At 58.0% G+C, this 24,475-nt stretch overlaps 1 protein-coding gene across 1 annotated transcript; it reads right to left on the minus strand.

Annotated features, from left to right (window-relative positions):
- Positions 1 to 615: 615 nt before the first annotated feature.
- On the minus strand, positions 616 to 13,691 carry SLC4A1 (solute carrier family 4 member 1 (Diego blood group); the record flags this gene model as incomplete). Its single annotated transcript, XM_081108960.1, has 20 exons — positions 616 to 2,639; positions 3,260 to 3,436; positions 3,526 to 3,695; positions 4,823 to 5,076; positions 5,561 to 5,727; positions 6,197 to 6,286; positions 6,633 to 6,806; positions 7,871 to 8,065; positions 8,174 to 8,322; positions 8,509 to 8,721; positions 8,966 to 9,176; positions 9,734 to 9,918; positions 10,068 to 10,152; positions 10,262 to 10,385; positions 10,755 to 10,890; positions 10,988 to 11,168; positions 11,944 to 12,008; positions 12,976 to 13,106; positions 13,189 to 13,271; positions 13,659 to 13,691. The coding sequence occupies 20 exons, from the start codon at positions 13,689 to 13,691 to the stop codon at positions 2,559 to 2,561; spliced, it is 2,904 nt and encodes a 967-aa protein (XP_080965086.1). The 3' UTR covers positions 616 to 2,558.
- Positions 13,692 to 24,475: the final 10,784 nt, after the last annotated feature.

Here is a 24,475-nt window from a genome sequence, read left to right on the forward strand (position 1 = left end):
CTGGCTGGAAGGCTGGGGAGGGTGGAGGGGGAGTAGGTCCTGGCATCTTCCTCTCCATCTTGGGTGACACCCTGACCCAGCAGCTCCCTAGAATTGCTGAAGGCGGCCGGGGGCAGGGGGGCGGGATTGGGGAGACAGTGTCTCCAAGGGAATCAGAGTGGGGGTTAGTGGGAAGCTGGCCAAGAGATGCTGTTCCTCTGTGACTGACAGCCAACTGCATTTCCTCTCTGCTGGTCCCTCAGACACGTGCCCCAGCTTGAAGAGGCCAGGCGAAGGGACTGGCTGTTTCAAAGGATGTGGGGTCCACGGTCTAGAGGCAAGGCCAGGCCCCTTTACGGCCCCCTCCCCACCCCCTGGCTCTTGCTTCTTCTGGAGAGGAAGGATGTCCTGAGTGTAAACTTGCTTCCCTTGCTCTCTGCCCCTCACCGTGTGCTGGCCCTCTCAGCCCCTAAAGCTTGGGGGGCCACCAGCCTTGCTCTGCCCCAGCCTGGCTCTCCTTGCACCCGGGCTGCAGCCCTGCACCAGCTCCACACCACACACACCATGTCCGCCTGGCCCAGCCAAGACCCCTGGGACCCCTGGCTCTGGGAGGAGCATTCCAGCAAGGCAGTCACTCCACCACAGAGACATTTATTGGCAAAACCTATTCCCAGGCATCGAGGGGAAGGGCATGAGCGGAACGGGTGGCTTTCTTTCCAGTGTTCGAGGAGCAGAGGGAAGGGGGGGCAGGGACATCTCAACCAGAATAAAGCCAGCAGCGAACATTTATTGAGCTCTTCCTAGGAGGCCTGTACATGCACTGTCTCCCTCAGTCCTTATAACAAGCCTGGAGACTGATACCATTGTCCTTCCCGTTTTACAGAAAGTGAAGAGGTGGGCTCCGGCCGGTTTGGCTCAGTGGATAGAGCGTCGGCCTGCGGACTGAAGGGCCCCAGGTTCGATTCTGGCCAAGGGCACACGCCTGGGTTGTGGGCTCGATCCCCAGTAGGGGGCGTGCAGGAGGCAACTTATCAATGATACTCTCATCGTTAATGTTTCTCTCTCTCTGTCTTCCTTCCTCTCTGAAATCAATAAAGACATATATTTTTTTAAAAAAAGGAAAAAAAAGTGAAGTTGTGGGAGGCTGCTGTCAGCCTTCAGGGATGTACCCAAGGGCCTTCCACCAGGAGCCCAAAGCCCCCTTTCTTTTCTGTCACACCATGATTCTCAGTTTCAACCATCTCTTACCATTTCTAGCTCTCTCGACTCTTTTTATATTTTTGTTTTTTAAAAAAATAGATTCGCCCATATTCTGCAGAACCCACTGCCTCCTGCTTCAACTGGTCACACCTGGGTTCTCCCCAAGATTCAGCTCGGGTGGGGTTGGGGGCAGTGGGTCTCTAATGGGGGTCTGGGCATGTGTGAGGCCAAAGTACAGTGATAGCTCTGAGAAAATACACAACCAATAAATTACAAACTTCCCTCCCCCTCCCCATGCCCTCCCTCCCCCCCCCCCCAAATCTAGAACAGACTGTGAGTTACCCATCACTCCCCACCCCACGGCAGGGTCCTTGGCTCTGTCAGCTCTGTGTCCACAGGGCCCAGGGGCTCAGTAAATGCTTGTGGAATGAATGAATGAATGAATGAATGAATGAATGAGTGAATGAATGAGAGCATGGGGGGAAGGGAACAAGCACTTAGGAGTCCTGAGTCCCTGCCCTGATGGTCTCCGTACCCACCTTGCCCTCACCAGGACACCGCCCTCTGCTCCAGAGAAAAGGGTCCCCAGGTCCGGGGTTGGAGTGGAGAATGGGAAGGGAGGCATCACAGGGCATCGCTAAGCACGGGAAGGCGGAGGACTGAAGTAGAGCACGGAGCTCTGGCCTCAGAATCCGGAGACCTGGTCCAAATCCCAGCCGTAGGGTTCGGGAGCTGTGTGACCTTGGGCAGGCTTGAAGAATGACTACAGCTGCGGTCGCCAACCGGTGGCCTGCGGACCACTGGGGGTGCGTGAGGTCCGAAAGGTTGGCGACCGCTGGGCTACAGCATAATAGTCCTTTCAGAGTTTACAAAGCCCTTTGTTCACATTTATCTTTGGTCCTCAGTAACCATCCTGTAATGTGGGTATTATGATCAATGTACCCATTTTACAGGAGAAAAAGCAGAGGCTGGAGAGGTTAAGGACTTGCCCAAGGTCACATGGCAAGCTGAAACTTGAACCCACCCTCCCCACTCCCTCCCTCACTATTGCCCCAGTCTGTGCAGATCTAAGTGCGGGCTCAGGCCTAAGTCTCCCAGCCGGGTATCCCCATGCGGGGGGGGGGGGGGGCAGCAGGAAGGGGTGCACAGTGGATGCCCTAATGTGGGCTCCACTGGCCATTTCCAGCCAAAAAAAAAGTCAGTCTAGACATCGTGGAAGGTTTTCTAGACACCCCTTCCTTCCCCCACCCACAGCCTCAGGGCCTCAGCTGCTGCCCCAGGAGGGACCTGGGAGTCCACGAGGTGCCCTTGAACTTCCGCTTTTCCGGAGAAAGTGGAGCAGTGGAGTCGGGGAGAGGTCTGGGGCCTGGGCCCTCCTCTCACACAGGCATGGGCACCTCGTCATATTCATCCCGACCTTCCTCCTCATCAAGGCTTGGCTTGGCATCGTCAGCGTCCAGCTGGAGGGCGGGGTAGGAAGGAGACAGGGTGAGTGGCCCAGGGGCCAGATGAGCCCTCCCCCAGCGCTAAGAGGCACCCCAGGAGTGAGGAGAGGGCCTGCTCTCTTTGAACCTTGGTCGGGTCCTGCCCCCAGGGTTGGTCCACATGAGATATTCCCAAAGGGTGGGGAGCCCCTGGGCACCTAATGCTAGAGGGCGGGCAGGGGACTCCCTCCCCAGGGCAGCCCCCCCCCCCCACTCCGTGGCCTGTGTCACATCTTAGAAAAATTCTACTGGAGGAGCAGACTCTTCCAAAAGGATTTGGAAGACCGCAGGACCAGCGGCTCAATGGTCAGGACCGCTCACGTGGGTCACGTCCTGTGTGCCTCTTAACCTCTCCCCTCCCTGTCCTTACTCCTCCTTTTACAGGCCAGCAAACCCACGGCACAGAAAGGTGAGGCCACCGGGATGTGGCAGTGCCAGGATTTGAATGCAGGCCCCAGATCCAGACCTTCTCCGCACCCCCTCTGCCTGCCTTCATTCTGAGACCCACCCCTCTCTCACGAGCCCTCCCTGAGCCAGCGCCGGGGTCCTGCCCTCCAGCTCCGGCTCTCTCTCAGCCTCCCTCCTCCCCCACTCACACACTGTAGCTCCAGGTTCCGGAAGATGAGTGGCAGCAGGAGCCGCCGCAGGGGCACCGTGAGGATAAGGACGAAGGGCAGGGCCAGCGAGGTGGTCGGGAAGGATTTCACTGCCCACAGCCCTGCCAGGCAGAGGATCTGGATGCCGGTGAACAGGTGCATGCGCCAGGTCTTTACCTGCGGGCAGAGGCTGGGGTCATCGCCTGCCCTGCCCGGCACCAAGCACTCCCACCCCGCCCTGGGCTGGGCAGCCGAGGGCCCTGTACCCGCTTGACGTAGGGCACATCCGGGTGGTACTTGGGCGGCTTGAAGAGCAGCAAGATGCGGTCAAAGAGCTGGATGCCGCTGAGGGAGGTGACCCCCATGTAGAGGAAGATGCCGAACAGCACAGCCAGGGGGATGTGGGACAGGATGGGCCCCATGAGGATGGACAGGCCTGCAGGGAGAACCACAGACTGTCAGCCTTGAGGGCCCTGGAGGACCGGCACCAGGGCGGGGAATGAAACCCCAGGTGCCATGTAGAGTCCTTTCTGTGGATTTTTTTATTCTCACCGGCGGATATGTTTTTTTCATTGATTCTAGAGAGGAAGGGAGGGGGCGGGGAGACGAGAGAGGGAGGGAGAGAGAGAGATGAATGTGAGAGAGGAACATCCATCTGTTGCCTCCTGTACATGCCCAGACCGGGATTGAACCCATGACCCTTTGGGCATTGGGATGATGCTCTAGCCACTGAGCCACATAGGCCAGGGCTCTGTGGATCCTTTTAATAGGCTTTACCTGCCTTTTAGAGATGAGGAAACAGACTCAGAGAGGTGAAGCAACTTGCCTGAGGCCACACAGCTAGTAACCGGCAGAGCAGGGAGGGAGTCAAGCTCCGGCCTGCCTGACTTCAAAACCTACTCCTTTAACCTAGGGAGGTCACAGAGTCAGAGAAGCCCAGCTTTTTCCTCACCCCAGCCCAGAATGCCTCCATCACCCTCCATCGTATCCAAATCCTAACCCTCCTCTAGCGAACCCACCTCGCCTTCCTTAGCAAACTTCCCTGGCCGCTCCATCAGCGATCACAGTGAGGCCACACCAAGTCCAGCCGGACTCACAGCGACTCCAGGCTCAGATCACCCCCCCCACCCCCACCCCGTGACCCTCTGCCTTCTCCTCCCCCCCCCCCCCCCAGCCTGGAGATTATGCCCTGGAGCACTCCCCTTTGTGTCAGTCATAGAGCAGCTCAGCTAGAGAGACCTCAGGGGGCACCTAAGAAACCCTCTAATGGTGCAAAAAGGGAAGCCGAGGCCCACAAGGCAGAGCTGGGACTCGCAGTTAGTGAGCTTCTGTCTAGAGAAGGCTTTAGTGCTGGAGGCCCTCCTACCTCCCCTGCTCAGATGCCCACCTCAGCGCCCTGGTCATTTCCGCCAGAATTCCGTCATGTGACTAACCCTGGGGAGATGTGGGCAGCAGGTGTGTCGGGAGGGCTGGAGGGGACTGGATCCTAAGGGGCAGGGGCCGGGGCTGGAGGCCCGGGGCAGGGCCAGAGGGTGGTAGAGAGTGCGGCCAGCCCTCACTCACCCACAAGCACAGAGACCAGGAGCCCGCTGATCCGCTGCTCCTTGACCTCCTGGATCTGGGCTGCAGCCCTGGGGGCACTGGCCTTGCCCATGACGGTGAGGGCGTTGGCATGGGTGACGGAACGCACGGTGGTGGCGCTGAGCCAGGGCATCCCGAAGAGAGTGGCCAACCCGCCCATGCCCATGACCAGCAGCAGGTCCAGGTGGAAGCCGGAGCCCTTGACCAACTTGCGCTCTGGTTTGCTGATGATCAGCCTGGGGGGTGGGAGGTGAGGGATAAGCAGGGCTCTCCCGCCCGCACCCCCCTCGGCCCCTCCTTCCTTCCCCACACTTGAGTCTCTATGCGCCTCAGTTTACCCTTCTGTGCCCATCTCCCTTGGAATTCTTTGCCCCCCTCCCTCCCACCCCACCTTGAGAATCCAGACTCTCCACGGGCAGGTTTGCTCCGAAGCTAATGAAGCGTAGGCTCCAGCGAGCGTCACTGGCGTGGGTCCTTTCCGAGACCCGGCACCTTATTTTGTGGTTCTCATTTTGTGTTCCTTCCCTTACAAAGGGCTCCCTAGGTTATGCACTGCTGGGTCCCACAGAACCTGGCCCCGCCCCTCCCTACCCCTGTGAGCCAGGAGGGCCACACCTCGCACTGAGTCTCGCTAGCATCAGCCCTGGGTGTCTGGCCCGCCTGGAACCTGCCCCTTTCTCTGCCGCGAACCCTCCCAGGCCCAGCCCACCCGGCCCTTACGTGGTGATCTGGGACTCCAGGAAGATGAGGATGAAGACCAGCAGTGCGGGCAGAGCCGAGGCGAACATCATCCAGATGGGGAAATGGGAATACAAGCCCAGCGGGTGGATGATCCAGCCCCGGGCCGAGGAGTTGGAGACTTTGAGGCCCGAAGGCACGCTGAGTTTCTGCGGGAGGGGATGCCATTGAGAACCCTGGGGCAGGGGATGGGGAGAGGTGGGGGTGGGGGAGATCGGGTCCTGGACACGCGGGAGCTCACTTTTATTGCGCATCTGCTGTGTACCCAGGCCCTACATGTATGTAAGACTTACGTACCTCTTACCCCAAACTTTACAGATAAGGGAACAGGGTCAGAGCGGTTGTGTAGCTTGCCTTACATCACACAACTATTTGGTGGCAGGCCTGCCTGGCTCCAGAGTAGATTCTTTCCTGCTGCCCCGGGTTAAAGAGTAAAGGGAACCTGACCCAGGCGCTGGCTTCAGCCGGAGGGGCTCTGTAAGGCTGTGGGAGGACCGTGGGGTTGCCAGGGGAGCCAGGGCTGGGGGAGGTGTAGTTCTAGCTGACTCCAGGTTGGGGACAGCCATTCTGGGAGAGAGCAATTTGGGGAAATGACCGGAGGGTAGAGGAGAGGATCACCTGGGTGTAGGTATCCTGGATGAGAGAATCCACTATGACCATGATCAGGATGGAGATGGGAACCCCGAAGTCCCCGATGACCCGTCGCAGCTGAGGGCAGGTGGGAGAACCAGTGGTTAGTGCCCAGGTGTCCCCACCTCCCGCTTGGCCCCCTTCTGCCCCATCGTCACCCAGGGGGCCCTGCTCTTCCCAGTTCTCTCCCCGCTTCCACGCCCTGTCCCTGCCTCCCCACTGGGTTCTCAGCCTGGGCATGCTGAGAGACGGGGTGGGCTTCCCTGAAAGGTGGGACCTTGAGGAGGAGGGGGCCAGGGAGGCTTGGAATTGGGCATGAGAACCTAGGGTAAGAAGGGGAGCCAATGGTGCCGGGGAAGCTAGGAGGGTGCTTTGGACTGGGATAGGGCAGGGCAGGCACGGGCAGGTGGAGACAGATGCTGACCTTGCCAGGGAAGTAGGAGCTGTTCTTGAACTTGCGCAGCGTCATGGCTAAGAAGAAGGTGCCGGCCATGAGCACAAGGGAGAGGAGGGCTGTGTTGGGCAGGGGGTCCTGAGGCTTAGGGTCTATCGTCACATTGTGTTTGTAATGCTTCTGCAGTGGGTGGCTCTGGAAGATCTGCAGCAGAAAACCAAGGCATTCTGTTACCTCCCATCCATCCTCTGTCCATCACCCATCTAGCCATCCACCATCCGTCCACCTATCTTCTTCCTCAGCTGATATGGTAACAAAGGGGCAATGAAATTCTACAGCTTGGTTTTCAGGAGTGAGGACCAGGCTAGGCTTGCGTGAGGTAGGCCAAGAAGGCCATGATCAGGATGGAGATGGGAACCCATCCTGATCGTGTGTGTGTGTGTGTGTGTGTGTGTGTGTGTGTGTGTGTGTGGTGTGTGTGTGACCACAATGGGCCTGGGAGACATGAGGAGACTAGAGTGCAGGGCTTTAAAGACTTGGAAAGACCCACCAACCTACAGAATCAGGGACACACATATGGTGTCCACCCTTCCTATGAAATGCAGACATAGCCCTAGCTGGTTTGGCTCAGTGGATAAGCACCACCCTAGCTGGTCTGGCTTCAGGCCTGCGGACTGAAAGGTCCTGGGTTCGATTCTGGTCAAGGGCACATGCCCAGGTGGGCTCGATCCTCAGTGGGGGGCATGCAGGAGGCAGCTGATCAATGATTCTCTTTCATCATGGTGTTTCTATCTCTCTCTCCCTCTCCCTTCCTCTGTGATAGCAATAAAAATAGATTTTTTTTAAAACGCAGACACAGAGGCAGGCATAGTTTGAGGTGACAGAGCTGGGGGTCAGGGTGCTCCGTCCACAGGGCCTACGGTTCTTGAGGGCAAGTGCAGGAGAGGGACGGGGGACATCAGAGCCTCAACACCCCTCCACCCCCACTGTCCCCACCACGCATGCAATTTCCCATTTCAGGCTCCCACACACGCTCTCCCAGTAGTCATCTGTGTGGTTATAAACATGTGCACATAGAGGTGCCCTCTCCTTGCCACAGTCATGGCAAGAATACCAGCAGCAGGTGTCAACATGGATGTGGTCATAGTCACACACCATGAGCACACGGCCACACAAGCGCCGTACAGACATGCGCGCAGTGGCCCGCAGCCGCCTAGTCTATGCTCAGTCTCACACGCGCACACCCCCATGCTCGTTCACACTCCCACCTTGACCAGTTTGAAGAACGTCTCGTAGATGAAGATGAGGGAGATGAGGAAGGAGAAGATCTCCTGGGTGTAGCGGGAGATGAAGCGGACCAGGAAGCTGCCCTCGAAGGCCACCACCAGCACCACCAGCAGGATGAGCCACATGCCGATCCACACACGACCCACGAGGTACTCCAGGCCGTTACTGTTGCAGAACTGCGGGGCGGTCAGAGGGAACTGGGGTCAGACAAGCAGGCCCAGCACCGTGCGCCGGGCAGGGCGCCAGAGGCAGGCACAGGGTCACGGGGGCCAGGACAGGGCTACCGAGAAGAAGGCTTCCTCGAACACGAGCAGGGGCCCTGAGAAGCCAACCACAAGCAAGGGCTGAGCCGCCAGCAGCGCGAAGAGGATGCCCTGCGCCGCCGTGGAGATGAGCAGCTCCGACACCCCCATCTGGTTCTGGGTCTTCTCTCCTGTGGGCAGAAGGTACAGTGGGGTCAAGGGCGGGAGACCATTTCCAGGGGCCAGTGGAGCAGTTCGTGGGCAGGCTGGTGCAGGGTCCAGAGTGTCAGATCGGGGCAGGAGTCAGGGCCCACAGTGGCCAGGGGATCAGAAGAAAGGGTTGGGGGGGAGGGGGGAAGGCATGCAGAGGAACTGACCCAGGAGGCCGCCAAAGGTGACGGCAGGTGACAGGGCGGCAAAGTAGATGAAGATGACGGCAGCCAGGACCTGGGGGCTGAGTGCATCTGTGATGTCACTCAAGTAGCGAGGGTAGCGGCGCTTTATGTCACGCACCAGGCCCCCGAAGAGCATGCCTGTTCGTTGCAGAGGGTCATCCGGGCCACCAGGGACCCCTGGACCCCCATTTAAATCTGTAATAAAGAGTAGGACCATGGTCATAGGGGGCAGCAGGGGGAGGTGTGGGGACAGGGGAGGGGAGAGGGGTATTGTCTGATGGGAATGGGGTAGCCAAAGTTGGCTGGGTGGCAAGAGAATAGGGAGAAGGGACACCAGGGTGTTTGATGGGAAAAGGGAAGGTAGGAGCTCACAGGGCTGTGCTGGGGTCTCTGAGGGTCTGTGGGGCCCAGAAAGCCTTGGGCTGGGCAGGGCAGGTACCTAGGCCTTTGTAGAATTTGGGGTCTGGCTTGGCAGGGCTGGGCAGGTAGCGTCTTCGCAGTAGCTCCTTCTGCACAGGGACCAGACTGAGCAGGGCCTGCTCGGAGGGGGCGTCCGTGGGAGGCAGCACCAGGCTGCAGTCCAGGAAGCCCTCCAGGGAGTGTACCAGCTCTTGCCGGCTCTGGGCCAGGTACGCATCCATGCGGAACACCTGGGGGCCAGAGAGCGGGTCAGGGCCCCTGGGTGAAAGGGAGCTAGAGGCAGGCACAGGGTCACAGGGGCCAGGACACAGCTACCGAGAAGAAGGCTTCCCCACAGCCAGGGCCCCCGAGGACAGAACCCTCTCTCCCAGCTCCTTCTTGCTAGGAACTGCTTTTCTTGCCCACCTCCTTTACCAGCCCCCACTGACCCCCCCCAACACACACACACACACACACACTGTGAAAGGGTTGGGGAGACGCAGACCTGGTCCTAAATGAAGAAAGGAGAGAGAACTAAGCAAACCAGATGAAGCCAGAGCAGACGAGGCCATTCCAGGCCAGGCTTGACCAGGGAGAACCAGGCCAGAGTGGGCCAGATCAGGTCATGCCAGGCCAATCCGGCAGGGCCGGGCCAGGTTACTCTGGTCAGACACGCCAGCAACAGCTGGATTAGACTGAAGGGGCCAGACTAGTGACGCTAATGTGACCCCGGCCAGTCCAGTGGAGAATGGGCCTCAACCGCCACCCAGCTGCCCAGCTCCCCCAGCCCTCGCCGGCCCCTCCTTACTCTCTCGGACATGAGGATGGCAGCAGCCCGGCCGAGCTGGGTGTAGTCAATGTGAGAGGCCTCGGGTCCCAGCAACACAAAGAGGAAGCGCACGGGCACGCGCAGCTGCACCGCGTCCACCAGCTCTACGGCCTCCTGCAGCCGCACGAAGCCCAGCACCGGCCGCTCCAGGAAGGAGGCGCGGCCTGTGGGAGGGGGTGGGGGACATGAGGTGGCCTGGCCAAGCTGAGGGGGCACAGCTGGCGTCCAGGCTTAGGGAGAGGCAGGCTGGGCCAGCACAGAAGGTGGAAGCAGGCGTCTGGAGGGTTGAGTAGGGAGGAGCACCACTGCTTACCCACTAGCACCAGGGTGGCCTCCGAATCCGGGGGGATCTTTTCCAAAATTCCCGATGGTGAGTGGCCTGCTGTGCCCCCCTCTCTCTGTTGGAAGGAAGGTGGTAAGGAGAGCATCCGGCCCCCTCCTCCCCTCGCTACTCCCATTTCTAACCACGCTGCCGGCTCTCCCCAAGCACCCCTGGTACAGCCTCACCTGTTCACAGAATAGCTGAATCTCCAGCGAGGGGTGTTGGGGGAGCAGAGGCTGTGAGGGCTCCCCGGAACGTGTCACGACCGTGGGCTTCACACCCCCCAGGTCCTCTAGGTCTCCAGCATGGCTGCAGGACACAAAGGGGACATGGGCTGAGTAAGCTGCTCCGGTTGGGCTCGGTTGGGCTCTCCGGAGAACCAGCGCCTTCTGAAGGGTGTCAGCTGTAAGCTGGTGGCCTCTTTCTGGAACGACTAGGTGGAGCCAGAAGAATGGATGGAGGGAAGGGCCTTGAGAGTCTGCCCTCCTGGGGACCAGTGGTCCCCAAATCTGAGCATGGAGACATGGCCCCCTGTCAAGAGCTGTCAGAGGCAGAAGCCATCCTGGAAGAAAAGTGGGGATGGGGGTGGGGCTTTGGATTCCCAGGGAGAGCCCGGGGCAGATGGACTGGGGAGGCAGCTCTGGGGAGTGGAGTCCAGGGGTGGGCAGGCAGGGGCACCTGTGCTTGAGTAGCAGGACCCGGAGCAGCTCGTCTCGGTCCTGAGGCCGGATCTGCTCCTCGTAGATAAACTGGTCCAGCAGCTGGTTGGCCACCCCAGCCAGGGAGGTCTCCGGCAGATTCAGGAGGACAGTCCCTGCAGGGAATGGAGGGTGAGCTGGACAGCTGACCCGCGTCCCTCCTCCCCACCAAGCCTCGCATGCAGGGGTCACGGAGGGGCCGTCGGGGCTCACCCTTGGTGAAGGCTCTCTGCAGCTCCAGGAGGCTCCAGAAGGTGAGGTAGGACAGGTGCGGGCGGCCCCAGGCCCCGTCCTCCCCCAGGTTCTCCTCCAGCCGCACCCAGCGCGCTGCCTCCATCCATTGCAGCTCCTGGTTCTTCTCGTCCATCACGAGTTCGTGCAGCTCCACGTAGACCTGCGGCCCCACAGACCTGAATTAGCCCATCAGGCTCCCGGCGGGGCCGTGGGGAGATGGCAGCCCAGGGCAGGCGGACAGCAGCAGGCTCCGAGAGATGCTCCAGGAGGCCCAGAGCCCTGAGGCGTTTGGGGGCCGATCCTGAGCTCAGAGGGAGGTCAGTGGGGAACTCCCGCTGGAGTGAGTGAGACGGGAAGTGTGGGGAGATGCTTGAGGGTCCTGTAGGTACGGCCCACACGCTGGCTCTATTCCTCAGCTTCCTAACCGGCCCCGGACTCCAGTTCAGAGGCATTTGGAGAACCTCGGGACCAAAAGGGGTGCTGGAGTGGCCACTTAGAAGGGAAAGGACGGGGAGTCCTGGGTCATTGGGTCATCCCCTGCCTCAAAGATGGTGGAGTGGGTGTGTTGCTTGGCTTGTTCTTGGGTGTCTTTGGGGCCAGGTGGCCACTCTTGAGGGCCTAGCTGAGGACAGAACAAACTCATTAGCCGGCTAGACAGCCTGGGACCAACAGGGATGCAGGGGGCCCGGCAGAGGAGGGCGTTACTTACTTCTGTGCTTCCCCAGGGAGCACCTGACGGCGCAGCCAGAGCCGCAGGGGCGACGGGGGCCGGGGGCTGTCCTCTTTCCTTCCACCAATTTCCCAGGACCCGTCCCCCCAGCCTGCCCTTGGCCTGTTTGGAGCTGTGCCGGTCCCTCCGCTCCTCCCTTCCCCTGATATGATGGTGGGCCCCAGGGCAGTACAGGAAAAAGAGCTGGGGGAGGCTGGGTCCTTACCTCGTGGGTGCCCGGTTGGGATGTGGTTTGGTGGTAGTCTGTGGCTGTTGGCTCGGTGAAGAGAGCTGAAAACCCGGAGGCTGGTTAGTGCTACCACCAGGCGATCCTGCGCCACCCGCCATCAGCCCCAGAAACCAGGGCAGGATGCTGTCCCGCTGGTGCCCCCACCCACCCCTGGGCTCCCCATGCCTGGTTCTTGGCCCCGCCTGCTCTGCCACCCACATGGGAGCACCGTGGAGGCCCCTGGGACTCATCCTCAGTGAGGGGCAGGAGGGTCATCTCCAAGGCGATTGGAGACACCTGAACGGCGATGTTCAGGATTCTCTTAGGGGATCCTCGCCCTCATGCCACCTTCTGGGACCAATTCCCTTCCTTCTCACCTGCCTCAGGAATCCTGCCAGTCCATAGCTTCTCCCCGCTTCCAAGCGGAGCTCTGGGCACCTTTATATTGCCCCCTCGCCCCCCCCCCCACCCCAGCCCTCCATTCCCAGGGGCGCCTCTTATCATCAATGCTAATTGCCTGCACTTAAGTCCTGTTGACAGTAAATAAGCACCTGCCTGGGCTCCCCACTAAGACCTTGGGCGACCAAGGAAGGGTTCCTGTTGTCCCTCTGCCTTGGGGGTCCCCAAGGCCCCCCATTTTTCAGGACCCCTAGACCCCCAAATGGAACAATGTTTCCAGAGCAGGGCCAGTGCCTGGCCTAGAAGCCAGTGTTGGATGGGCATGGGTGGCAAGTGGGCTCCTGCCATGGTGCCAGACAGGCTTGGCTGCCCTCTCACACATCTAAGGGACACGGCGATGGTGACGGGTGACTGGTCCTGCCCACCACCCCCCCAGTCCCCTCCTGTGATCATTTCAAACAAAACTCTGTTTATCCTTCAATCAGTAGGATTGTGGGAGAACTGGCCCTGGGGCTGGGACAGGGCAGGGGGGGAGTGGGGGAGTTCAGAGAAGAAGGGAGGACAAGTCCCTCAAATGTCCCTGTGTGGAGTCAGCAGCTCACCCCAGCAGAGAGAGGGAGATGGGCTTACCTTCTGGCTCCTCCACCTGGGGCACGGGGGCACCTGGATCTTCATACTCCTCCTGCTCTAGGATCTCTTCCAGCCCCTCTTCGTACTCCTCCTGTGGGAAGTGGCCATGAGGACTGGGTGTGAGGGGCTTCCTGAGGCCCCATGAAGGTGGGAATGCAGGGCCAGGACTCCAGAGGCCCCAGGTAGGAGCCTGCAGAGGCCGAGAAGACTCACCTGAAAATCCCCCATGGCGCTGTCCCGATGGTCCGATTATCCGCAGGGATCGTAGCCCCCAGCATAACCCGCACTGCGGGTCCCTGCAGGGAGAGGCAAGGCCGAGTGAGACATGGGGACCCTGTGGTCTCCTTATCCTGCCCCAGAGCGGCTGCATTTGAGTGGACGGTGTGGGGAGACAGTGGGGTCAGAGGGAAAAGGGGGTGGAGGCTTGGAGGAAGGAGCTGGATTTACAGATGTGAGGGCCAGTGTGCGGGGCCAGGAGAGGGGAGGCCGTGCAGGGAGGGGAAGCCTGGCTGGGAAGGGTGTTGGGAAGGATGGGTACATCCACGAATCTGACTCCTTTCTCCATTCACCAGTCCTCAGCTGGCTCATTTTCTTGCCCATCCCTGAGACGCAGCCAACCCCAGGGCGGCATGACCTCTCCCCGACTTAGCTCCTCCGAGAGGCTCCACAGCACACGCTCTTACCCAAGCTTTGCGCTGGGCATGGGGCTGCAGCATCCTTGGGAGTGGCCCGCAGGTCCTGGAGGAGGTGGCCCTGCTTCTCTCTCCCACCTCATCCAGACTCTGCCTCTTTTTATCTCTTCCCGCGTATCTCCTGGGCCTCCTTACCAAGCCCTTATCTGCCCCAGGGCCTTTACATGTGCAGCTGCCCACATCCTGGAGGCCTCTCCCCACCCCTCAGCCCTTCTCACAGCTCAGCTCAAATGTCACTGCTTCAGATTCCTTCCCTGACCACCCTAACGTGCACGAACTACATGTGTCATTTTCTGGTTTCTGGATTCATCTGTGCACATATTGTCTGAGGATCCCTCTAGAAGGGAAGGCTCAGGAGGGCAAAGACTCTGCATGTCTCAGTCCCCAGTGAATTCCCCCGTCCTAGCAGAACGGTTACTCACAGTAATCATTCATAAATGCATGTAGAACGAATGTGAGAATGTGTCCCGCTTGCAGGCATGGGGCTCTGGGACGGGGGAATTAGTATGACTAGGACCCAGCTGGGAGGCCACTGAGTCCTGCGCCTCCATTTCCCGGCTGTGTCTCTAGCAGAGAGGAAGGCATGCCCACCCCAGGAACGTGAGGACAAGTCCAAGCGGGGGTGGGTGGTGGGGGGTGACGGAGGTTCCCTAGGGTGGCCCCAGGCTGGGTATGGAGAGACTTCCTTTGCCCCCTCACCCACTGCAGCACAGGGCATTGTGGAGAGAGATCGGGCCAGGCTGGCAAATGTGCCCACTCTGCACCTGCGGGGTGCTCATCAGCGGATGCTGAGATGAACAACACACCTCCCTACTCTCAGGAGGCTCCCGCCCTGACTGGGGAGACCAGCCAGGAATACGTGACCGGCTCAGTGGTTCAGGAGATAACATGTCCCTCAGACAAACAAGCTATGAGCGGAATGTGCTGGGTGCCAAGGGTCTGTACGGCAGGATCGGTTGGTGGGGTTGGGGGTGGAATGTCTCTGGGGGAGGAGACACTGGTGCTGGGCCTAGAACAGTGGTTCTCAACTTCTGGCCCTTTCAATACAGTTCCTCATGTTGTGGTGACCCCCAACCATAAAATTATTTTCGTTGCTACTTCATAACTGTCATGCTGCTACTGTTATGAATCGTCATGTAAATATCTGATATGCAGGATGGTCTTAGGCGACCCCTGTGAATGGGCCGTTCGGCCGCCAAAGGGGTCGCGACCCACAGGTTAGAAGCACCGGGAGGATTTGAAAGACTGAAGGTGGAGAGGGATGGCCCAGGCGTGAGAAGTGGTAGGCAAAGGGCCGAGCTAGGGCCAGGCAAGGCAGGGAGTGTACACAGAAGGAACTGCACAAAGAACTTTCTCTCTGAGGAGTGGGTGGCTCTGCAGGCCTTCGAGATAGGGAGGAAGGGGGGGTCCCTGGCTTGGGGTGGTGAGGGGGCAAGGATGGCCATGGGGGTGTCCCAGAGCCTGGGATGGGACCGTCCCGACTGCATAGGACATGCCCCTTGAAGATCCTGATCACTTATCTTTTCTCTCTCTCCCTGTCCTTCCCTGTCCCCTTCTCCCCACGTTTCTCTACCTGCCTCTTGTCTCATCGTTATTCTCTTTCTTTTTCTTTTTTTAATATATTTTATTGATTTTTTACAGAGAGGAAGGGACAGGGATAGAGAGTTAGAAACATCGATCAGCTGCCTCCTGCACACCGCCTACTGGGGATGTGCCCGCAACCAAGGTACATGCCCTTGACCGGAATCGAACCTGCGACCCTTCAGGCTGCAGGCCGACGCTCTATCCACTGAGCCAAGCCAGTGAGGATGATTCTCTTTCTTATTCCTTCTCTGGCCTTGCATCTGCCTTGGCCTCAGATCCCTAGAATTCTCAATGTGTTAAAAATCCCACCCACGGCCCTGGAGCTCTGCCTGTTTCCCATCTGAGAGGTGGAGTGGTCAGAGGGGCTCTCCAGGACCAGAGAATCCAGAAACTCAGGCTGCCTCTGCCACTGGACGGCCGCACGGCCTTGGGCAGCTCCCAGCTTCTCTCTAGGCCAGCGGTTCTCAAGGCAGGGGTTCTCAACCTGTGGGTCGCAACCCCTTTGAGCAGTGGTTCTCAACCTGTGGGTCGCAACCCCCTTGGGCAGGGGTTCTCAACCTGTGGGTCGCGACCCCTTTGGGCAGCGGTTCTCAACCTGTCGAATGACCCTTTCACAGGGGTCGCCTAAGACCATCGGAAAACACTTATATAATTACATGTTGTTTTTGTGATGAATCACTGTGCTTTAATTATGTTCAATTTGTAACAATGGAAATACATCCTGCATATCAGATATTTACATGACGATTCATAACAGTAGCAAAATTACAGTGATGAAGTAGCAACGAAAATAATTTTATGGTTGGGGGTCACCACAACATGAGGAACTGTAGTAAAGGGTCGCGGCATTAGGAAGGTTGAGAACCACTGCTCTAGGTCTTGGTCATTCTGCTATATAATAGGGGGCCTTCCCCCCGGGGTGAGCGAGAAGAGGGAGAACAGGTGCTCCCCAGGGCCTTAGAGGGTGCACCCATCAGCCAGATTGCTGCCACCACCAGGCCCAGCCACCTTCCAGCTGCAGGCCTTGCTCTGTCTGACACTGATAAGAAGCTGGCCGCTGATCACTGCCCTGCATCTGGAAGCGTACCAAACACCTGGCCGGCCGGCCCGCCCGGGTGAGGCCAGATAAGGTGAGTGGGGCATCTGGAGCCAGGAGGTGGGGCACACACAGCTGGAAGAGGCTTAGGGGCAGGCGGTGGCCAGATGACAGGGAGGGCTCCCTGGTGGCGTAGCACCACCTTTGCGTAATCGCCCCAGCATTGCACCAAGCCGTACCGTATGCCTTATTGCTTACAATCCCAAACCGCTCTGTGAAGTGGGTAGTGTCACTGGCCGTTTTACAGATGAGAAAGCTGAGGTCAGAGAGCTTTACCTGCTTCGGTCCCCTGGTAGGTAGGCATCATAGACAGGATTAAACCCTGCGGACCTGACTTTAGCTACATCTCGAACCATTAGACTGAGTTGCCCCCAGGAGAGAAAACAGCTATTAGCTGGTTTAGTGATCGTGATTAAGAGCATGGACTCTGCAGTCAGACTGCCCGGGTTCAAATCCCGGCCCCGCCATTTGCTAACTGTGTGACTTGTGTGACCTCGGGCATGTGACTCAACCTCTCTGTGCTTCAGTTTTCTCATCTGTAGAATGGGGTAATGTATCTACCTCAGCCCGGCCAGTGTGGCGCAGTGGTTGAATGCTAGGTATATTTTTTAAAAACTTTGGAAAAAAAATAATATCTACTTCATAGACTTGTTATAGCCCTAGGTTCATGTGTATAAAGCATTTTAAAAAGTGCCTGGCACATTATCATTGCTACTGGGTATCAAGATTGGATTCACTACCCTCATCCCCCTCTAACTCCCCAGTTCCTGTGGAATTAGCCCAAGTGCTTTGAGGTGCTCAGGTGGTAGTGGACTCCTCCTTTCCCTCCAAACACTCCCTAGAGCGGGGATGGTGCCAGGCCCCCCTCGTAGGCTCCCTGAAATGGGAAGAGCTGACAACTTTTCTCCTAGGAGGATGACGAGGTGGCCTAGGGACCCCCATACACGGGCGAAGGAAGGGGTTGGAGCGAGACCTGAGTCTGTGGGATCTGAGGGGCTGGTAAGTAGGAAGCCGCCCGGGACCCACACACACATTACACACCAGCCACACACACCTGTTGCCACGTGCCAGCCTCTTTTTCCCAACACCGGCCAGTTTTCCTAACATTGGCTGCCCTGCTCACCCCAGTGGTAGGTGCCAATGGGCCTGTGCCCTTAGGGGTAACAACACACATTGCAATGTTCTCACCCCACCCACCAACACCCCACTTGAAGGTTAGGGCACCTGTGCCCACTTAGGCAAAGATTTAGGATGGGCACCTGCAGAAACCCTCACCATAGGTACCCCAAGACCAACCCTAACCCCCCCTGGCCCTGCTCACCTGCTCACGAGTCTTGGGGTCCCTCCAGGAACTCCTGCAGCCACCGGTGCCCTCTGCGCCCAGCTGAGCTCACACCCGCTCTAACAGCGCCAGGTTCTTGCTCCTTCGCCCCAGGGGCAGCTTGCAAACCCCTGACTCATGCCCCCGCCTCCTAATCTGCCCGCCCATGGGCCACAGGAGCCCCTTCTCACCCCTCCGCCCCACTTCCACTGGGTGCCCTGTAAACAGAGTTATCTCTCACACACATCTGGACAGCTGTGAGTCTGGCCCACCCCACCCGGCCCGCCAGCCCCCAACACCTCCCTCCTGGCCCCTGGGGTTCTCCTGGTCTTCCTCTGTGGACTCCGGTTTGATGGCTGGGTTCTCAGAGCTCCCAGCCTCCTGGCAGGGCTGGCCCAGCCTGTGGACGCCCCTGTCCGGACTCGCTCCATCCTCAGCCTGGCCAGGCCCCTCTGCTCTGGCCCAAGATGCACAGGCGCCTTCTCCTCTCTCCTCTGTCAGCGTCCTCCCTCGGGACGTCCTCTTCCTCGGCAGCCTTGCTGTGGGGACCTGCTCCGTGCTCACAGGGCCCAGGCAGCCCCCTCCCCCTCTTGTTCCAAGTGAGGGGGCCCTGGCTGTCGTCTCCCCAAGACCCTGCTTGGCTCCAAGAGCTGGCCCCTGGGTGCTAAGATGCTGCCACGCAGCCAACCTGAAACAATGTCAGGTCAACAAAACAACCTGCCCCACACAGGAGCTCAGAGCTCACAAAGCCCCAATGTCTGGGCACACTGGCTCCTCTGTCGGCAGCCCGGCCCAGAGCAGCCCGCATTCTCGGCCCACGCCGTGCCCCTCCCCACACTCCCCCAGTGGGGCAGTCTCTGCTCCTGGGGGTACTGGGGTTGGCCTCCTAATCCTGGGCTCTGGTTGCTAAAGAGGCAGAGACAGAAAGGTGAGTTTAGGTCGACAAGAAAGAAGAGAGGTTTGAAAGCAGACAGCCAGGGGTTCTGTGGACACTGCTCCAGGCAGTGGAGACAGGAAGCCATCCCAGCCCAGCTCTGCCACTGACGGGCTGTGGAACCCGGGCCAGTGCCTGCCCCTGTCTGTTCTTTAGTCTCCCCATCCACAAAGTGAAAGGGCCGGTTCGATGACGGCCAGCTTGGGGGATTCTTCGTTTTATTTTTATTTTTGTTAATCTTCACCAGAGGATGTTTTCCCATGGATTTTTAGAGCGAGTGGAAGGGAGGGGGAGAGACAGAGAGAGACAGACAGACATGGATGTGAGAGAGACACTTCGATTGGTTGCCTCCCGCATGTGCCCCGACCAGGGCCTGGGATGGAGCCTGCAACTGAGGCATGTGCCCTTGACTGGAATCGAACCCGGGACCCTTCAGTCTGTGGGCCGACACTCTATCCACTGAGCCAAACCAGAGGGCAGGACTCTCTGTCTTAGATCCCAGATGTAGAGACAGGGACGATGCGGTGGGCCTATCCAGCAGTCCTACAATCACTTCCTGGATCTCCACCACCAGCCTGCGCTGCCCAGCCCTGGCGGAGAGGAACGGGCAGGGACTGGTGGAGCTGGAACCCTCCTGTTCATGGGGCTTCCGTTCCAGGCACTGTGCTGGGGGCTTCACCTGGGGGTCACACGTAATCCTTCCAGCACCCCCATTTCACAGAGGACGTTAACACCACAGAGAGGCAAGGTGGCTTCCCAGTGAAAAAAGTGACGGGTACTAGCCCGGAGTTCTCAAGCGTCTCCGAGAAAGGCGCTGTTTATTACTATTTCCCTCTCACAGGTGAGGACGCACAGCGCGGAGGGGTAGGCGACTGGCCCCAGGCCCCTGGGCTGGTGGAGCCTGAGCTTCGTTCTGCCTCCTGCGAAGCACTGTGCTCCCTGCAGTCACACCGGCCAGTAACAGAGAGGCCCTGCCCAAAGGGGCCGAGGGATGCTCCCCCTACTCCCGGTTGGTGCTCACTCTCCAGCTGGTGGCTCAGACGGGGCTGGGCCGCTTCCTGTGGCCTTTGGCAGCGAATGCCAAGTGGCAGCCCTGCCTTCCCACCAGAGCCCAGAAGGCCCAGGCGCACTGCCCTTCTGCCTGGCCCAGGAGCCGAGGGAGAGCTGAGTGCAGGAGGCAGCAATGAGCACCTCTTCCAGGTCCCAGAAAGGAGGGACAGCTGGCCCTTGGGGGTGGGGGTGGGGGGTGACAAATGGGAACATCTGGATTAGAGCAGAATCTGCCCAGCTGTTCTGCAGGCACCACGCCCGCAGCCCACCGGACACGCAAGCAGAGCAGAGCAGGCTGACATCTGGTCCTTTCCGCTCACGCCGTGTGCTCTGGGTCATTCTTGTTGCCCTGACTGGCTGAGGATGTTTCCCCCAATCTGCCCAACAGCACATGTTGCGTGTTTGTGCTTCTCCAGGAAGAGGCCATGGCTCCTCTCACTCATTTTATTCCAGTTTGGAGTTGGGTCCGTTCAGTTCATCTGAAGGCCCCAGGTGCCTGGCACAGGGCTGGGCGCTGGAGAAACGAGATGAGAGAGGCTTGCCCCCCTCTTAGCCATGTCCCTGGGGAGGATGGAGATGGTCAGAAAGCCTGACATGTCAGGGAGTTCAGCGGGGACCGACCCTGAGAGTGTATCCTCATTGGCCCCCCAGGGCCTCACGCTCTGTCATCCCCTCCCCTGAGAGTCCCTCTTGCCACCCTATCCTGCCATTGCCTGAAGCACTATGGGACCCTCCTCAAGGTCCATGGGTATGTTGGTCCAAGTCTGTGCTCACAGACGTTGGGGAACCAAGGCCAAATGGGATGAGGTAAGTCCAGGGTGGGCCCCCAGGCTGGGCTGGCAGAAACCCACCCGAACAGTGATTTGGTTGCAGCCACATATGATGATATTCTAGACCCCACAGGGAGGCACTGTGGGCAGGGAGCCAATAGGGAGTGAGTTCTCCTGAGGGGAGGAGGCTTTCTCATCTTGGATCATCCTGGGGTGCAGGCAGCCCTCGGTGCCAAGTGGAGACTTGGCAGTGGGCCTTAGAAGGGGCGGCTGCTTTCTCTCTCTTGGCCTGAAGAAGAGCCTGAGACTCCAGGTGGGAGAGGGGGGGTTCATGGCGATTAGGTGAGCTGTCCCTTGCAATGGGCTTGGCCATGAGGTGTCAGGTGGAGCAGTGTGGGCCTGTGACAGCTGGCTTCACTGGGACCCCCTAGAGCAGTGGTTCTCAACCTTGGCTGCACATTAGAATCACCTGGGAATCTTTTTAAAATCCTGATTTCTGCCCTGACTGGTTTGGCTCAGTGGATAGAGCGTCAGCCTGTGGACTGAAAGGTCCCGGGTTCGATTCCGGTCAAGGGCATGTACCTTGGTTGCGGGCATATCCCCAGTAGGAGGTGTGCAGGAGGCAGCTGATCAATGTTTCTCTCTCATCAATGTTTCTAGCTCTCTATTCTTCTCCCTTCCTTTCTGTAAAAAATCAATAAAATATATTTAAAAAAATAAATAAATAAAATCCTGATTTCTGGGCCTCATCCTCCGGAAATTCTGTTTCTTTGTTATGGGGCGAGGCCACAACCTTACTAACAAAGAAACAGAATTTCCGGAGGATGAGGCCCAGAAATCAGGATTTTAAAAAGATTCCCAGGCGATTCTAATGTGCAGCCAAGGTTGAGAACCACTGCCCTAGAGGAAGGGAGAGGGAGAGAGAGAATTATTGGTCGGCTGCCTCCTGCGCGCCCCACACTGGGGATCAAGCCCACAACCCGGGCATATGCCTGACTGGGAATCGAACCGTGACCTCCAGGTTCATAGGTCGACGCTCAACCGCCGAGCCACGCTGGCCAGGCTCAGAGTGATCTTTTAGAAACAGAAGTCAGAAGACATCACTGCCCTGTACAAATCCTCCGTGACTCCCCCACATGTGGAGTGACACCCGCCCCCTGTTCTGGGTCACTCCTGCCCCCTGCTCACCTCCCGCCTTCTGTTCCACCAGTGCCATTCCGGCTTGTCTCTCCCCACCCTTCCTAGGTGCTCCTCCCAGTTCCCCCAGCTGGCTCATTCTCCCTGTCCAGCCTCAGGGAAAGTGTTATCCCAGAAAAAAAACGCCTCCTTTGACCGTCCATTTAGAAATAACCCCAGCCACTCTGTCACTGGGAAATCAGGGAGGAATGTGGGTGAGAGAAAACCCCACACCTTCGCGGCTTACGCAGGACCGAAGTTTATTTCTCTTTGGTGGAGAAGCCTGGAGAGAGGAGGCCCCAGGCTGGCAATGGTCCGCTGCAGTGTCAGGGGCCCTACCCAGGACCCTCCATCGTGGGGCATCCTTAGCAGGTGGCTGCCTCTTCATGGTCCAATACGGCTGCTTGAGCTTCAGCCGTCACCTCTGCGTTCCAGGCAGCAGGAAGGAGAAAGGGTTAAAAAAGATGTGCCCTCTCTCTGTAAGAATATTTCTCAAAGGCAGGGGAGGGAGCGGGGGTAAGAGATCAACCGGAGGACTTGTATGCATGCATGTGAGCATAACCAATGGACACAGACATTAGGGGGTGGGGCCTGTGCCGGGGGTGGGGGTGGCCCGGGAGAGGTCGATGGGAGAAAACGGAGACATATGTAAAACTATATGCAATACTTTAAACAATAAAGAGTTTTTTTAAAAAAAGAATATTTCTCAAAGGTTGCCTCCGTATCTATCCTATTAGTCAGAACTTAGTCACATGGCTACACTTAGCTTCAAGGGAGCCTGGGAAATGTAGTCTTTATTCCGGGAAGCCAAGCGTCCAGAGTTCTCGTACAGAGGAAGAAGAGGAGAATGGAAATGAGAGGACGCCCCGTCACCTCAGCCAGAATCATAGCACCAATCCTCTTCTTCCTCCCAGAAGGTAGTTTCCTGTTTGTTTGTTTATTTATTTATTATGGTCTTTCTCCACTAAATGTAAACTCCACAAGGGCAAGCTCTTTGCTAGCCTTGACCATCGCTGTGTCTCCAGCGCCTTCCACAGTACCTGGCACAAGGTAGGCTTTTAATTTTTACTAAATGAATGGCTGAATGATCCCCCATAAGAATGACTTGAGGGATGCATTCTCATTCCCATTTTGCAGGTTGGGAAAATGAGGCTCAGAGAGGTTAGGTAACTCCCCTAAGGTCGCACAGTGGGCAGTAGGGCCAATATTCAACCCTTACTCTGCGTGGCACCAATGCTCTTTCCACTCTTGTCACTTCACATGCTGGCTCTTCTGGTCTCTCTGCTCCTCCATAGATCAAGTTAAAGCCAGGAAACGATCACCCGGATTTATTACTGCCATTCCCCTGGGAAATTCACCTCAGGTTTTCACTTACATTAGCCTTTAGCTTCTAATGGGATCAACGTAAGGAAGGGCTGTTTTGGACAAGTTTCCGTAACCTTTCTGCAAACCATTAGGTAAAGATGTTACATAGAATCCATGAAATGAATTCCTCCTGGAATTAAGCTCTAGGATGAAGTCTGGAGCTTCGGGTGAACGGATAGGTTCTTTGTTTCGGACGAGGGAGGACTCCCTACCTCATCAGGTTTTCCTTTTTACCTTCGCTGCCAGGAACCTTGGAGTTTGAATTTAAGTGCCCAGAGGCAGCCCCACCCAACCTCTGGAGAAGCGCCCTAGTGGACAGACTGTGTGTGATTTGGAACCAGGTAGCCTGACCTTGAGTTTCAGCCAATGCTCTGTGAGCAAGACAGACACTTCCCTGAACCTTAGATCCGTGGTCGTAAACTCAAAGCTGTTAGAAGGACTAAATGAGCTAATACATGGGAAAACTCTCTGGTAATGACTGGATGATGAAGAGGTGGTCAGGGAACACGCAGCTAGCCAAGGCTGAGCTGCAGCTTCTCAGGCCCCAGGAGTTCTCCCATAAGAGAATGGAGCAGTCAGGGAAGGCTTCAAGGAGGAGGTGTTTTGAAACACGGGTGGAATCCTCTGGTGTAGAGCATTCGACTGCATTCTCCCTGTAGCCTGCAGTGCTAACCCCTGAGCCCTGCCTCCGTCTGTCCACCCTTTTTGGTTCTATCTCATCCATCACTAATCCCACTGTCTAGCTACGGGGATAAAATACACCACACAGGTGGAGAGGTCAGCTCACAACTCTCCAGAGAGAGCAAGGTTTCCAAGGGAGGAAGAGTTTAGTCTTGGAAGGAGCCCCAGCCCAGGGCAGGAGGCTGAAATCTCGGCCTCATCTCTTCCCCATTAACTGGCCACCTCTGACCCCCTGCTTCCTCATCCATACCAAAAGGCTTAATCAACAGGCACAGAGACCACCCGCAATAAGGTAAACTGTCTTTGCTTACAGGCTGCTCTTGGTTAATCCTCACAAAACTGGAAGAAAAGGGGGCACCATACATGATGTGACCGCCCAGAGGTCAGGCAACGCATAAGCAGGGCAGCTGGGACAGGAGTCCCCTGCGAGCAGCCAGGGTGCAAAGCTTAGGGTGGGGGAAGGGAGGGAAAACTTTCCAGGAAATGGCTCTTCCCGGGTCAGTGACAGTTGGAGGTCAAATTGGTCTGAGGCAGCCAGGCCCACGTGGGACTCTGGGCTGGGGCTCGGGCGGGCTGCAGCCGACCGACCGTAGAGCCACAGCCCGCTGCCCGCCAGAGGCCGGGGGCCCGGGATGGACAGGCTGGGACGGCCCCGTGTTCCCCACCACTCACTGCCCGCTGCTCCTCAGGCCTGCCCACCTGGGCCCAGGTGCGCTGGACACAGGTCAGCACGAGAGAGCTCTTCCCCTGAAAGGACCCGTGGGAGGGAGAGAACCTTCGGGGGTGGAGAGGTGAAACTGGTGGGTGGGGCTGCAGGACGAGGACCCACAC

This window comes from Myotis nattereri (assembly GCF_964212035.1).
Source record: "Myotis nattereri genome assembly, chromosome: 16".
NCBI lineage: Eukaryota > Metazoa > Chordata > Mammalia > Chiroptera > Vespertilionidae > Myotis > Myotis nattereri.